The sequence below is a fragment of the Simochromis diagramma genome, unplaced genomic scaffold (genome assembly GCF_900408965.1).
Source record: "Simochromis diagramma unplaced genomic scaffold, fSimDia1.1 OVJJ01000228.1, whole genome shotgun sequence".
NCBI lineage: Eukaryota > Metazoa > Chordata > Actinopteri > Cichliformes > Cichlidae > Simochromis > Simochromis diagramma.
This window is the reverse complement of record NW_024386873.1, coordinates 1,038,752-1,054,163: the sequence shown is the minus strand read 5'-3', so window position 1 is coordinate 1,054,163 and position 15,412 is coordinate 1,038,752. Positions and strand designations below refer to the sequence as shown.

The 15,412-nt window shown below is 42.9% G+C and overlaps 1 protein-coding gene across 1 annotated transcript; it reads left to right on the top strand.

Annotated features, from left to right (window-relative positions):
* The first annotated feature begins 77 nt into the window (after nt 1-77).
* LOC120733559 (ceramide synthase-like) lies at nt 78-13,707 on the top strand. Its single transcript, XM_040031855.1, has 6 exons — nt 78-3,277; nt 3,781-3,864; nt 5,999-6,224; nt 7,435-7,530; nt 10,092-10,201; nt 11,600-13,707. Exons 1-6 carry the CDS (start codon nt 3,159-3,161, stop codon nt 11,835-11,837), a joined length of 873 nt encoding a protein of 290 aa, XP_039887789.1. The 5' UTR covers nt 78-3,158; the 3' UTR covers nt 11,838-13,707.
* Nucleotides 13,708-15,412: the final 1,705 nt, after the last annotated feature.

The following is a 15,412-nucleotide window of genomic DNA, read 5'->3' as shown; positions in this document are numbered from 1 at the left end:
CGGAACGCTGCTGCTGGTTGGTTTGTCCTGCAGAGGAATTCTGTGTGAAGACCTTTGACCTTAACCTCAAAGGCGTTTCCTTCCACCTCACGCCCAACTTCTTTTCCTCAGCACAGGCTCGGCTGTGTGACGACATTGTTCATCATGAAGCTTCTTTCTTGGCCTCCTTATAAATTACGAGCACGAACAGATTGGTGGCACCGGAGCGTCGTCAGGAGGTCGTGATTGGTTCGTTTCTTTGTTTTGTTAGCGTTGAGCGCCGCAGACGTCTGCAGGTTGTTACAGTAAACTCAATAACAACTGTGGAAAACGGCCGTTTAGGAAACTTAAAGAAAACTCAAGGAAACAATTTTGTGTTCTTAAAAAAAAATGAAGTTTATTTTTGGCGGTGTGATCGTGAGGCTCGTCAGGTAAACCTGTCACTCGTCCAGAGACTCAGACACTTTTGTTTGTATTGACCAATCAGGTCCGAGCAGCCTCGGGTTGCTTGCAGGTAAACAAAGCGACCATCATGTGATGTAAATACCATACAGCGCGTTTCCTGCTGCAGATTGGATCACAAATCATATTTCTGTGAGTTTCTGTTAAAGGTCGATGATGGTCTCCTTCATGAATGGGTCGTTTCTCCAGCCTGCAGATGTTCAGCAGATGTTCGCAGCGACTAAAAGTGCAACTCTGACTTCAGAGAGACGCGCGGTCACTCGGGCGTTTTCCCTCCGGACTCGTCTCTTTCCTCGTTTCTGTCGTCGTGGTCGTAGAGGTCCTTCCAGCTTAGGCGACCCGTGTTTGGTCTTTCCCTCCCTGCACTGTTCTCAGATCAGCCGTCGGGTGAAGCGGAGCGAGGCGGCTGCTCTGCTGTAGAGATTAGACTCGTTTTTCTTCTATGAAAAGAAACTTGATGTGTTGATTATTCTAAATATGATGTTTTAAAAAGATGTTTTTGTCTTTGTTTTAGCAAAGTTTTTTTTTTTTTTTGACTTGTGTTCCCAACAAATACTTGAATTTCTTAAAAAAATGTTTAGAGTTAAAGTAGTGAATGACAGATACATAAATAAATGGACACTGGATAAAACTCTGGCTCGTGTTTCCTCTGCAGCTCATTTCAGCTGCGCTGCATCCACCGCATGATGTCATGTCGGCTTTCCTCAGTCATGTGACTCTGCTCCAAAAAATTAAAGAAACACAGCAGGGGTGGGGAACTCCAGGCCTGCAGGTTTTAGATCTCACCCTGGGTCAGCACACCTGAATCACATGACTAGTTCATTGCCAGGCCTCTGGAGAACTTAGAGACATGTTGAGGTCACTGAGGACGCGTGTAAAACCTGCAGTCCCTCGGGGCCTGGAGTTCCCTCCCCTGTTGAAAGGTTTTGAGCAGTGTGTGTATAAATTTACGAAGTAGTCACGACCTGCTTCCTTTAGGTGGCGCCACAGAGGATCATCCACAAACCTCCCCTGAGGTCTCTTCATCCTCCACCCTCCCTCCTCTGCACACGCTCAGACCGTCCCAGCCTCCCTGACTGAGCTGTCCCTCTGATGGACTCATTTCTGGTCCTGTCCCTGCTGTCCAACATCTCCACCTCTCTTTGGTGGCCGGTATTTAAACTCCTCCACCGTCCTCGCCTCTGATTCACACTCATTTATTCTGACCTGCTTCTACTCACTTTCTCCTCCTTTCACCTGCTCGCATTAATCATTAATAATATAAGAATTCATCTGTTGAAGTCACAGAAGTCTGGCAGTAAAATAAATCCCCTCGTTTCTAGTTTCATGAACTTTACTCAGCGCCAGCTATAAACTCCTTAAACGTGCTCGGCCTGTTGTGCCCCAGTTATGGTTGAATAACTGAGGCTCGTATATCCACAATCATCACAAATCGACTAAAATAAGAAGTAAAAGTTAAACAGTCTCTTATCTGCTCCTTCAGACAAATATGGGCTAACTCAGGGAAACAGACTTTGAACTTTAACCTTTAGGCCGATACCACAGACCTGAAAGCTCCGCCCTCTCTGCTTTACATCTACCTGCCCTGCGCCGGTGTCGGAGTCATTCATGTAAAACTAAAGAGTTTGCATCAGATCGTTAAAAATGACTAAATGCTTCATTATTCATTAAACGGTGATAACGGGAACGTGTTTGTATTTCCTGCTGGAGCTTCTACAGTCGCAGCAGACGGACGTAAATATTTGTTCAGATTTGGCTTCAGTTTGTGTGTCTGCAGTGTTTTAATACTGCAGCACTGATGGTTTTTAATGAAGTCAAATCATATGAATACTCGTTCAGCTGCTGCTGTTTGATCTGCATCTGGTGTTTAAGAACTTCTCACATGAACATCACAAAATGAAGACGTGCACACTTTCATTTATAATAACTGACTTTATCTCCCTGTGAGTACACAACATGTAATTCAAGTGTGATTTCACTTTTTTCAGGCTAATGTCACATCGTTTTACTTCTAATGAAAAGAAAACTGTATTTCTTCATTATTATCTATAAAACAAAGTGATGTCCAAGCTTGTAGTTCAGTTTTAATTAGTTAATGATGATGAAAGCATCACATTCAGAAAATCTAACTTCTATGGAGAACTCAAAGTCTCAAACATTCAAATCCAAATTTATTTTTACTACAAAATGTGCAAAATAACTTAGTAATACTTTAATTCCTTTAAATTTCCATCCAGAGCGAGAGGCGGGGGTCCGGTCTCCAGCCAACAACCGTTCACAGGCCCCAGTTAACCTGACCCCACTAACTGCAGGTGACTGTGGGAGGAACCCACACACCCACGGTGGTGGGGGCAAACTCAGCCTTGACTTTTAATTTGAAATGTATTTTTATGTCCCTTGGTGCTCCTAGTTACTGTGAGCAGATTACGAGGACGTTCCTCGAGATGAGGGCCCGCCTGTGAATGAAGCGTTGCTCGTATTTCACACTGATTTGCAAATAATCAAATGACATGAATAACCTGGAGGGAACCTGCTTTCTGCTGACCCGGCCTGCAGATCCTCTCCCATCACCACACCTCTGACAGGTGGCAGCAGGAGGCTCCTCCCCCAAACCACTCCTACCAACCCGTGCTCTCCTAACCTCCCACATCCACGGGAGCGGGAGAGTAAAGCCACACACACACACACACGTGCACACTTCTGAGAAGTGTGTTGCCATGTGGGGCCTCGTGGCTGCCGGGTCCGTCTTCTTCCCAGGACTCTTCCTCCTGTCCAAACAGGCTCTCAAACAGCTGATGGGATGGAGCGAGGGGGACGCCGCTGTCGTGTCAACACGGTAGGAACACACACACTTCACAGGACATCACACTTGTCTTTCTCTTAAACGCAGTTTGAATTACGGAGGACGACTTCCCCAGAAGTGAGTGAGTCCCACAGTCTTATCCTGACCTCAGTTTGACCCGGCAGTGTGTGAGCTGAAGCTGCTGCAGATGAACCAAGACTGTTTTTGTTTGCTGTCCCTCATCACTTTGTCTCTTTGTAGTTATTGTGTATCTGTAGTTGTATCTTTTGCACTGTTTGTAACTGGTTTAATGACTTTACGTGTCCATGTGAGTATTAGTTTTACTTTCCAACAATAAGGAAGCTGTCACCTCAAACAGCTCCTCGCTGGAACCTTTGCATGCTTTGAGACCTAAATGTGAAGCTTTTATTTTATTTAGTTCTTTTTTTGAAGATTTAGATGCATCACGCAAACATACGACACATGTCCAGTTAAAGTTCAGCTGTTTGTTTCTCTTGTTTCAGCTGCTTTGATTATTATCTTGTTTGTGCTCTCAGCCTGGTGTCATCCATCCAGTCCATCATGGCCTCCTCAGCCGGATGCATCATCATCGCGTCCTGCAGGGACGTCATCGAGGACCGGTGAGGACTCCTCTGGTTCTTATTGTCTCTTCATCATTTTACCTTCATACAATTAAACCTTCCCTCTTTGTGGTCCATTTATCAGCAGTGTCATTGTTATGTATTCTTTTCTCATCAAAATTTTCTCCCAGATTATTTTGAATTTAAACATTTATTTTTGATTTTAACATTCAGCTGAATTCTCCCAAAGAAAATTATTATTTTATCCAGGAATAAAAATATATTTAAAGCTGCTGCATAGAAAAGGTAAAGCCCTCAGCCTCAGTGTGAGGATTCAGTATGAAGCAAAGCTCAGCCGATAATCTCATTAACAATCTGAGCCTAATGTGCAGCAGCAGCAGGGTTATTTCAGTCTGAGACTAATCCTGCACGCTGAGCATGATGGGAAATGAAACTCTGTCAAGGAGCAGAGGGACGACAGCGGAGCGCCGTGGTGATCAGCTGGTTTCTCATTTCCCAGTCAAAGTGGAGCAAAGGTTTGACTCTGAGCTGCATTTGGTTATCAAATCACAACACTCCACAAGCAGCAAGGAACTCTGGGAGTTCATACACCTACAGCTCAGCAGCAAGTTCAGTTTAGAAAATACATTTTTACCTCAAAAATAGGAAAGAAGGAAGCGTTTCAGTGCTTTACCACAGTAAAAGTATCCTAAAAACCTCCAATACACTTCTGACAATTCAGCCTTCAGGCTCCTGCCTGCACAGCTGAGCTTTTCATCCACTCACACGTATCAGGAGTATCAGGGTGATTTTGGAAAAGGTGCTGCTGGTTGTCCATGCAGGGTGGAGGTCGGAGTGGACGGATGGAGCCACATAATGAATGTTGTTCTCCTTGTTTCCATCACATCTCCTGTTGCTCCTGATGCTCATATTAAACATGACATTTAGAGGGCGACCGTGGCTCAGGGGGTTGGGAATCGCCGGTTCGATCCCTGGGCTCTCTGTCCTGGTCGTTGTGTCCTTGGGCAAGACACTTTACCCTACTTGCCTACTGGTGTTGGCCAGAGGGGCCGATGGCGCGATATGGCAGCCTCGCTTCTGTCAGTCTGCCCCAGGGCAGCTGTGGCTACAACTGTAGCTGCTTCCACCAGTGTGTGAGAGTGAGAGTGAATGAATAGTGGGATTGTAAAGCGCTTTGGGTGCCTTGAAAAGCGCTATATAAATCCAATCCATCATTATTATTATTATTATTATGACCATGAGCTCAGTGTATTGGAACAGTTGCTGTTGTAATGCAGTGTATCGCCACATGGCGGCGCCCCCATTTTGTTCTTCTTCGCAGTCTCTCTGCGATGGATTCTTCTGTGTGTACGTGGGCTAGTGTGCTCTCAGGTATCGTGTGGTAGAGGTGGCACTTTTATTTTTGATACTTTAAGTAAATGAGTACTTCTGGAAAGTCAGAAGCCGTTGCTGATTCGCTCTCCACCTGCACACCTCCGCGGCTGGCTTCATCTCCACCGCACGTTACAGCATGCACAGTAATGACAAAAGCTTTTTTTCTAACTGCTGGATCAGTGTGATGAAGCCTCACCCACATGCTGTGTATGAGGGGCAGCCAATCAAAAGACAGGTCTCTCACAGGGAGGAAAAACTAGTTTCAAGATGACCTGAGAGGCTCCAGTGTGAGACAAAGAAGGATTACTTTTAAATGTGATTCATGCAAAGCTGCTTTAGAAGACTCCAAGACAGAAAATCTAGAGTTGGAAATAAGAAGAGAAGGACAGCTGAACACACAGGTGCAGTTTGTTTTAGACTCTGGGAGTCTAATCAGATCTGATTGTTTTAATTATTCATCTGTGGACACCTGCTTAGAAGACGGAGGAAAAGGTGCCCAAAGAGGCTCAGACATTTTATGTCTGAACTGCAGCTTCTTCTACTTGCATTTCAGTGTGACAGCGCCCACTAGTGGATGCCCATGCTTACTGCAGTAAAGGAAGTCAGGTGACAAAGTGTTGGAGCCATGAAGTGAGTGCAGGGAGGAGGCCCGGGTGGATGTAGGGGTCAGATAACGTTAAACTGGAGCACAGGGCGGTGTCTTGGATGTTTCTGGCCTAAATGAACCTGATGTCTTAAATCTGAGATCAAAGTAATGATGCTGCTTCAGCCTCTCTCTCCATCTCCTCTCTCTGCTCAGACATTGGCTGACTGATGCCTACATCTTATTTGCCACGCCTTACTTTGCCTACGACATCTACGCCATGTTTCTGTGTTACCGGCACAAGCTGCAGGTCAAAGGTCACGAGGAGGCGGGCCAAAGCGTTGGGTTGATGGGAGCCACTGTGATTGGTTACCTGCGCAGGGAGTTCCTCATGGTGCTGCACCACATCTTCATGGTGACCTTCTGCTTCCCCGCCTCTCTGGTAACTATGACAACAGCAAACATTGACAGTGACACATCCACCCTGATCATAGACTGTACGCAAAGATGGACACCTTTCTCTGGGCGACTCTTGCATGAACAGAAGTCTATGAGAAAATTAACCTTCAGCTCATCTGATGTCTGAGCTTAGCGAACACTTTCCTGATGAACGGATGGTGGCAGTCGCTGGTTTCAGGTCTTACTGAATAAAACATGGAGTCATTTTGGAGGTGAAACCCCCAGGAAGTAGGACTCAGCTTGTTGAGGTTCAAACAAACTCTGAAGTGCCAAAAGCTGCAGTTCCTCTGACATCCACTGGAGGTCCCAGCGAGTGGCAATGAGTGCTACAAAAAACTTTAGTCTCAACAGATCATTTACCTTTATAAAAACGGTTTAAAACGTATTAAGGCTTAAAGTTTAGGGGCGTGGCCTCTTTGGCTGTATCTGCAGCTAACTGAAGTCCCTAAACTGGACCTCTAGACCAGCGGTCTCCAACCTTTTTTGCGCCACGGACCGGTTTATGCCCGACAATATTTTTCACCGACCGGCCTTTAAGGTGTCGCAGGATAAATACAACAAAATAAAACTAGTACCGGTACCGAAAAAAAGAAGATTTATTCATAACAGACGTGAAAAGACCCAGGAAAACCGAGTTAACGATAAAAACGATAACAAAATAACGCTGAAAACCGATAAAAACCCTGAAAACTATACATTTCACACCTGAGCCTCAACTCTCGCGGCCCGGTACCAAACGACTCACGGTCCGTACCGGTCCGAGGCCCGGGGGTTGGGGACCGCTGCTCTAGACCATGTTTAAGCTGTTGGAGCCTTTGGGAGCATTTTTAATGATCTGACTGAGAATACGTCTGCTGTGAGGCTGCTGTACTAACAGACCGTCTGAGGCTGAGCTCCAGTTTAGGTGGAATTCTAAGATTTTATTCGGATGTAACTTGACTGTTATTGGCAAATATCTGTGTGATGCTCCCATACAGTTTATAATAACCAAGCTAGCTAGAACTAGCTGCTAACTTAGCGCTCTTGAGACCCTGTGGTCCAAATGTGATCACCTCCAAAATGCTAACACTGCGGGGTTTCCAGTGTTGAGGGTGACATCATGGTGGCTACATCCATCGTCTTTGTACAGTCTGTTATTATAGTAAAATATGTGTACATTAAATTACAGTTTCTCCTTCCTGTGTGTGTGTCAGCTGTGGAGGCAGGGTAAAGGTGATTACTTCCAGGGCGTCTTGTTTCTGGCTGAGCTCAGCACCCCGTCTGTCTCTCTGGGGAAAGTCCTGATCCAGGTAATCCGCCTCCCTCCAACCTTTTACTTGTGTGTGTGTGTGTCTGTGCATGTTTAGACATCTTTGTGAGTTGTCTACTATACTTATGGGGACCAAAACCAGCTCCCACGAGTTTGAAGACATTTTTGATGCTCAAAATGTGGTTTTAGTGTCAGGGTTACAGTTAGTTATGGTTAGGCTTTCACCTCTGATGGTTAGAGTACACAGCTAGTCAATGAAATGTCCTGATATGAGATTAGATAGAACTTTATTAATCCCTCGGGTGGGTTCCTCCAGGAAATTAAGTCAATGAATGAAACGTGTGTGTGTGTGTCAGATACCTAAATTCATTCAGTGTTCAGTATTGATCTGGACTACCAAAAAAACACGGAGCAAGATTCAAAAGACACTGAAGCCACGGTGCCGGACACTGAAGGGAAAGTCAGCTCCTACAGGGACGAGGCTGAGGGACGGGTCACCTCTGATACAAATGTAAGCGAAAACAAGTGTGAGCCCTTAGAGAGGACTTGGAAACCAGAAGGACATTCAGAGTTCATCATGGAGAACTTTCCCAAAGGAAATGGGCAGGAAAGAATCACAGATGTGGAAAATGAACCGGCTCCTTTTTGCCTTTAGAGGATGTGAAGGAGTGAAAGATTGGCGAATGGTGGCTCGTGTTTGAGTGATCAGCAGCCATCATCGTGCTGCAGTGGCTGCTTGAGCATTTCTTTAGTTTAGTCACTTGTATATCATTTGTTCTCAGCACTTTTCGGTGTCCTTCCATTCTCCTTCTTTCTTTCGTCTCTCTACCTCCACACTGGACCATCCACCCATTCTCGTCCGCTTGTCCTTCTCAGGGCCGCGGGGGGGCTGAGCCTATCCCAGCTGTTTGTAGAGGCAGGGTACACCCTGGACAGGTCGCCAGTCTACACTGGACCATTCGTTTCAATTTCATTTCATTTATATAGCACCAAATCACAACAGCAGCCGTCTCAGGGGGCTTTAGGGTAAAGACCCAACAATCATATGACCCCCTATGAGCAAGCACTTGGAAACACTCTGTTTCAACAGGAAGAAACCTCCGGCAGAACCAGGCTGATTTTTTATTCATTAAATAATTAACTCATTGATTCATTAATCTACGTTTTAGTTAAATGACAGACTTTTACAAATCATCACTCAGTCAGTGTGTCGGGTTATAACTGGGGGCGTTGCTGTGATGGCGCCTCACCCTGACAGTCTGACCATGAACCCCGTTTGCTTCCTTCACATTTGGAGCGCTGAGCAAACTATTTGTTTTCTAAGTATAGAAGTTCAAGGATGAGGATGTTTTATATTTCTCTCTGTTCTGCAGCACGGCTATTAAAATCATGAGCATGTGTAGTGTATCGTCTCCCTGACCCACTTCAGAAACACATTTGAGTTTATTCTGGATGATATAATCTCTGTCCTGGCACCAAATGTGTAATAATCTAAACACTAAATTGATCCACTGCTTTTTTAAATGCATATGCCTCCATCCACCGTCTCCCTCAGCAGCATGAGTCTGCTGATGTTTAGATTGATTCTGGGGAAACCTGAGGGGGACTATAATCTATAATCTCCATAATTTCTAACATCAGGAAAAGCTGAGCACTGTGCTTTCTCTGCACATGCTCATTGGGACTCTCTCCACGCTTGTGGAGCAGATGATTTAAAATTGATTTGGGATAAAATAGTCTCTTTTTTTCTTTTCTTTTTTAAAGTAAAGCATTTTTATTCTGTCGTCTACACTTTAACCTCCTAGGACCACATATGTGGACGTCACATTTTGGGTTATTTAGACCAAAATACAGAATTTGTCTCTACAAGGGTCTGATGTCCACCTGTGAGGACAGCATACTGCCACCGCTCTATCGAAATTTAAAACAAATCTCCTCATACATGGATCCCAGTTTTCTCAGAAACAAAAATCAGGTAAAAAAAATAAAATCTGGTAATTCTTTGTTTTTACATCATCAGGTCCCAATCAGCCCAAATATCACAGAGAAATTACAAAAGCATGCCATGAAAGAGTTCAGGTCTTAGGGGGTTAAATAACTGCAGCTTTAAACTGAAACCATTTTCATTTTTCAATATAAAATGTAAATACTGTCGTTTCCAGCTGCTGTTGGCAAACCAACATATTCTAATAACGTGCTGGACAACACATCACGTCCCAGCGAGACACACTGATCAGTTTTTTCACCGTGAAAATACACAAAACACACTGTAGTTACTCACACAGCGCTCTTGTCTTTATTTCTATTTTACAGATTTCTAATCGTTTGTGTTCTATCATCTGTGCAAATAGACTTTAAAAAGCTCACATTTAATAAAGTACACTGGTTTAATGAAAGCTCTGACTTCTAAAATCATTTCAAGCACATACAGAATGTTAAGTATTAGATCAGCAGTTACATAATTAACTCTGACTGAAACATTTCCACCTTTAATCAGAACCAACGTTTGACGTCTCCTGTCATTATTTGTTAAAATGAATTATTTGTTTTCTGTCTCGTTTCTCTTCATGATGATGATGATGACGACGACGATGTCTTCAGTATAAGAAGCAGCACACGCTGCTGCACAAAGTGAACGGCGTCGTCATGCTGCTCACCTTCTTCGGTTGTCGGGTCTTACTCTTTCCCTACCTGTACTACGCCTACGGCAGGTAAGCCACGCCCACCTCTGCTTTTGTAATAATGATCAAAAACAACAGTGATTATCTGCAAACACAAAAGCCCCCAAAATGAATCAATATTTGTTTAATGATTTTCCTCTTTGTCTTCTAAAACAACACAAACACAAACAAACAAACAAAAATATTTCTTGGCCATTTATTGATTTATTGTGGAAAAGATGATCCAGCATCACAGATCTATAAGGATTTATATCTCATTTAGTTATCAGTTAATTTAAAGGTGGACGTGGTTTGTGTGTGTCTCAGTGTTCAGTGAAAAACAGGTTTCGATAAAAACTGACGTTAAACAGCAACACGACCCACGTTTGCTTCCTTTAAGAGGTTGAGCGTAACTTTCTCTTTTACTTTGTGTTATAAAACCAAACTATGTAGCAAATCAAATGAAATGAGTTCGACTTCATTTTAAGATATTTGTAAAATTCAACATAATCAAATAAAAAATGAGCCCGTTTACTCTGAGCTGAGGGCGCGTGAGCCGAACACGTTACACTGATCTCACACAGCAAGTACAGTTACAGTGTTCGACGTCGGGCCCAAAGGACACGTAGTTCAGTGCAAGTACGTAAAAACTTGTAGCCACAACATCCGCAGCGCGACGGTGAAAGAAGAATCTGATCTTTCATCTTTGTGAGCGAGAATCTTCTGACTCCTCAGAAACATCCAGAACGCTGTGTGACTGTGAATCAGACAAACTGATGATTCTTCTGTCGTGAGAAGTTAAGATTTACACTTTTTAGCTGCTTTTTTCTCTGAAGGTTAAAAATATCAGAGTACTTATTTTATTTTTCTTTAAATGTCGAACTTATATTTCAGTTTGGCTCACCCCAAAAAACCAATAATATCTGTTTTCTATCCAGTTATAAATCTTATAAATGATCAAATCTTCCAAATAACTTTGAAATTTACAGATTATATTTTTATGTAAAACTTTTTTCCGCTTGTCTTCAACTCGTTTGACTTTATGTAGAAAACGTAAACATGTTTTAAGATGACTCGTTGTCACACTGCAGAGAAACTGAACTCTACTTCATTGACTAATCGCTGTCGTGTAATTATTCTTGTATTAAAATCTTTTGGGTTTGAACTGACTTCGAGTTGTTCATGAATGTCTGAGCCACATCTCATCGCAGCTTTGCATGATTCAGAGTTCAGACTAACTTTTGGAAGCCAGCAGAGGGGCCTCAGAGATATAAGGCCGCTGCTATAAAACTCCATGATGACCTGACACAACCAGAAACATTCAAAATAGTTCTTGATGTTTTACAATTTTAAGTATTCGTCTTCGACACGAGGGAATGTTTGATAAAAAAAAAAGTATTAAAATGTCAGTGTAACTTTGATCACAGCGCCCCCTGCCTTGTGTTTCAGGTATGCATCGATGCCGATGTACCGGGTGCCCCTGGTGGCCCCATGGCAGTGTAACCTGGGGACGGCCCTGCTCTGGCCTCTTCAGCTTTACTGGTTCACGCTGATCTGCAGAGGAGCTCTGCGCCTGTTCACCGAACGCTCAAATTCACCACCTGCGATTCTTAAAGCCGACGGCAATGTGGGCCCAGCTAACAGCTGCACAACCAATCAGACAGCTGGTGGAGGAAGAGGAGAGTAACGTAATCCGATCAGTGACGTCTGCCTTCAGAGCCAATCAGATTACCAGGGGGGCGGTGACTGTTACAAACAGATGAGTGTTTCTTCTCGTTTATGGTAAAAGTTCCAAGGAGTGAACGTAGTGACAGAAAAGCTTACAGACGCAGATCCATTATTAAATGGAAAAAGGAGGAAATGAACATTAGAAGTGTCAACAAGTTTAATCAGAAGGGAGACGACGGCTGTTTGTAGTAAAACCACACAAGAAGAATCAGGATTTACCGATCACACTGACGTTTACGAGATCATACGAGGAGCAAACCTGTACCCCGACCTGTAAGGACAAAAGATCAAACTATATATAAAAAGGTAGAAATGGTTTGTGTGAAGATGATGATAATCGGTTTAAAGGGAACAGAGAAATCATCCTCTAAGATTGGCTTCATTTTAAGGAGTCCCACAGGGATCAACATCAGGCCCACTGTTATTCACTCTGCACAAGCTGCAGTTAGTCTCCAACAAGTTCAAGAGCTTTTATATTGTGCACACGTGTAACAAAAAAGTAGATGCTATTGAGAAGCAACTTTTCTTAAACATTGAAAACAGTTATGATTGTGTGATTATATCATCTCTGATAAAGGAGTCCCACAGGGATCAACATCAGGCCCACTGTTATTCACTCTGCACATGAACATTGATCATGTCAGGATCCAATCTGCTTCACCAGATTTTCTAACCACTGATTAAGAATATATTAAGGAATCAAAGTATTACATATTTATCAAACAGGTTATTGATCATTATTTTGGGGGACTATTAAATAGCATATTTGTAGGTGCAGAGGAGTAGACATTCAGCCTGTGGTCACACTGTGAGCTACACTGGCCCTCCGTATATTCGTTAAGTCAAGTTCATTGAAGTTTGTAGTGGTTCTATAATAGGTGCCTTAGTTTTTCCAATGTTTCCAACAGTAAATATTGTCCAGCTTCATTCTGCAAAGTCAGTTTTGAAGCTGATGATAGCGCTTCCTTTCCCCCCACGAGCACCACAGAGCCTGCGTCGATATCCAACATCAAAGCTATTCAAGTGTTTACAGTCACCTTCACCTCTGTGTCACTTTTAGCTGAAGAAAGGACTTCTTACTCCTGCGTACAACCTCATCTGCACTGTTTATGCTGACAATACCATCTTGAGGATTCACGACTTCATTAGCATTTTGACCAGTGTGTGTTTAACAGTGCCGAGACCTTTTAATAAACAACAACAACCACAGGCCTGTATGTTTGTTTGTTTTCTGATCCACTCATGTGACTCAGTTTCACGTCGGCTCGTTTGAATCTTGTGTCTGATTTTTTTGCAGCATATAGTTTGTTCTCATGTCTTTCTACAAAATACATGTTGATCAAAGATCTTCCTGAATTAATACATTTGACTTAAAACTGAATATTTGACATGAATTTTCTGCACTGATCATCTCTTTATGAAGCATCAAGAATGACTTTTACCCATGTTTCATTGTTATTTAGTTTCCAGGTATTTCTCAGGGACAACAGTTAACTTGTTTGTTTTTTGGCCACTCCCCCCCCCCCCCCCAGCTTACTGAGGATGACAACTGCTTTTTAAAATTAATTAATTAATTTATTGTTTATAGACAAATCTCATTAAGAACATCTGAATGTCCATCAGGATTTACTAAATCAGACTCATTTCTTTAACAAAGCTCATTTCTGTAAATAAACTTTGTAAAGGTCACAGGTTGAAGTTACCTGTACAGGTGTCAGTTTTGTGCTTCAGACTTCAGGAAGTTTGGGAATTATAGTTTTCTGTTTCAATTTTAAATTTAATGCTAATCATAAAGCAAAGCACATCTCAGGTTTGTTTTAATCACCAAACTTAGGAATAAATAAATAATATAATAATAATAATAATAATAATAATAATAATAATATATAAAATGAAATTGGAATTACTCGTCTTTATTTCTGAGTCAGTTTTGTTTAATACATCCTGATAAAAGTCTCGTAGTTATGTCATCATCAGCAGTTTGCGTCTCTGTGGTTATTCTGGTCTTTTCTAGCAGGTCTGGACGTCTTTGTCGTCTTTGGATAATTCACATCTTCTCAGTTTGTCTCTTGTCATCTTGAGTCTTAGTTGTTTGCATTTCACTAGGATGTGTTTGTGCGTCTTCAGTTGTTTTGTCTTTCTTTGCAGCTGTTTGCTGTTATTTTTCATCTTTTTATGATCATTTTTGCAGCTTCATCTCGTCTCTGATGTAAGTTTGTATCTATTCCTTGTCGTTTGTGTCTTTTATTTTTTTCAGGCCTTCAGCCTGTTTTTCACTCGTTCATTTGGAGCTTCGTTGTAGTTGTTTGGTTTGTCACTTTAATTGTTTCACGTCCTCTGAAGTTTCCTTTGTGGCAGATTTTTCTCCTCGTGATCTTTTTGATTCTCTCGTCATCTTTTGCTGCTTTTGTATTTGTTTCGTTGGTTCTTGGTGTTGTTTAGCTTGGAGCATTCGCTTTCTACTGCTTCTCTCAAATCTTGGCAGATGAAGTAGAAACACGTTCTTAGACAAACTAACTGTACTTCGTTTTCTTTTTAACTTAAGAGCAGCAGTCCTGTTCATGACGCCCCGTTTACTTGACGTGGACTCAAACCTGCGTGTGAAGGCTTTGCTTGACATAAGCTTCACTGGATGCAGCCTTGGTGAGCGCTCACACACAGGAATCACTGTAACGCAGCCTCCTTTCTGTTACAAATGTAAACATTTCAGCTCGCAGCTTGAGCTTCAAATACCGTTAAAGTAAAATGACTCATTAGGCAGAGTGGATTATTATTGGATCATATTTACTGATTAATCAGTGGATTTCACTCCAATGGTCTGGGTGAGTCGTGCACCACTCGGAGAACCTTTCAGCTTCATAAGAAATAAAGTGGTGTGGAGTACAAGTCACATATTTAAATGCAGAAATGCAGTTGAGTAGAATTAGAGCATAACATAGAAGTACTTCAATAAAGTCCATTAAACTCGAGTAAATGTACTCAGTTACACTCCACCACTGCTCTGACATTATCGAGACTAACGGCTTCGCTAATCTGGCGCCTCGGTTCATGCGTGATGTGGAAACTTCAGCTTTAGTCAGACTGATGTGAGGATGCAGGTTCGACCGAAGGAGCAGGAAGTGACGAAATACAACATGTCACATGACCAGACTCACGGGAGCATCAGTCGCTCCACGGTCGGAGGAGACATGAGCTCACAGGACAAAGACACATCACAGTGGGGCAGGTGGGTGCAATGACATTTACAGACAGCAGGTGGCAGCCTTCAGCAGCTTCACGTGACATCATCAGCCTCTCTGCATTTCCTGTCCGCCCAAATTTAACAGCCAGCCCCCTGGTCAGTAAATCTCAGCGCGTGAACGACCGCAGAAACCATCAGACATCAGCACGCGGGAGGTTGTTGATGACGACAACAATCACAGCATCAACGCACAATAAAGTAGGACACACACTGACAGACACGGCCCACTCACGCTGACCTCTGAAGCTTCAGGTAAACATACAAACAGGAGTTCGAGTTACACGCGCAGTTTC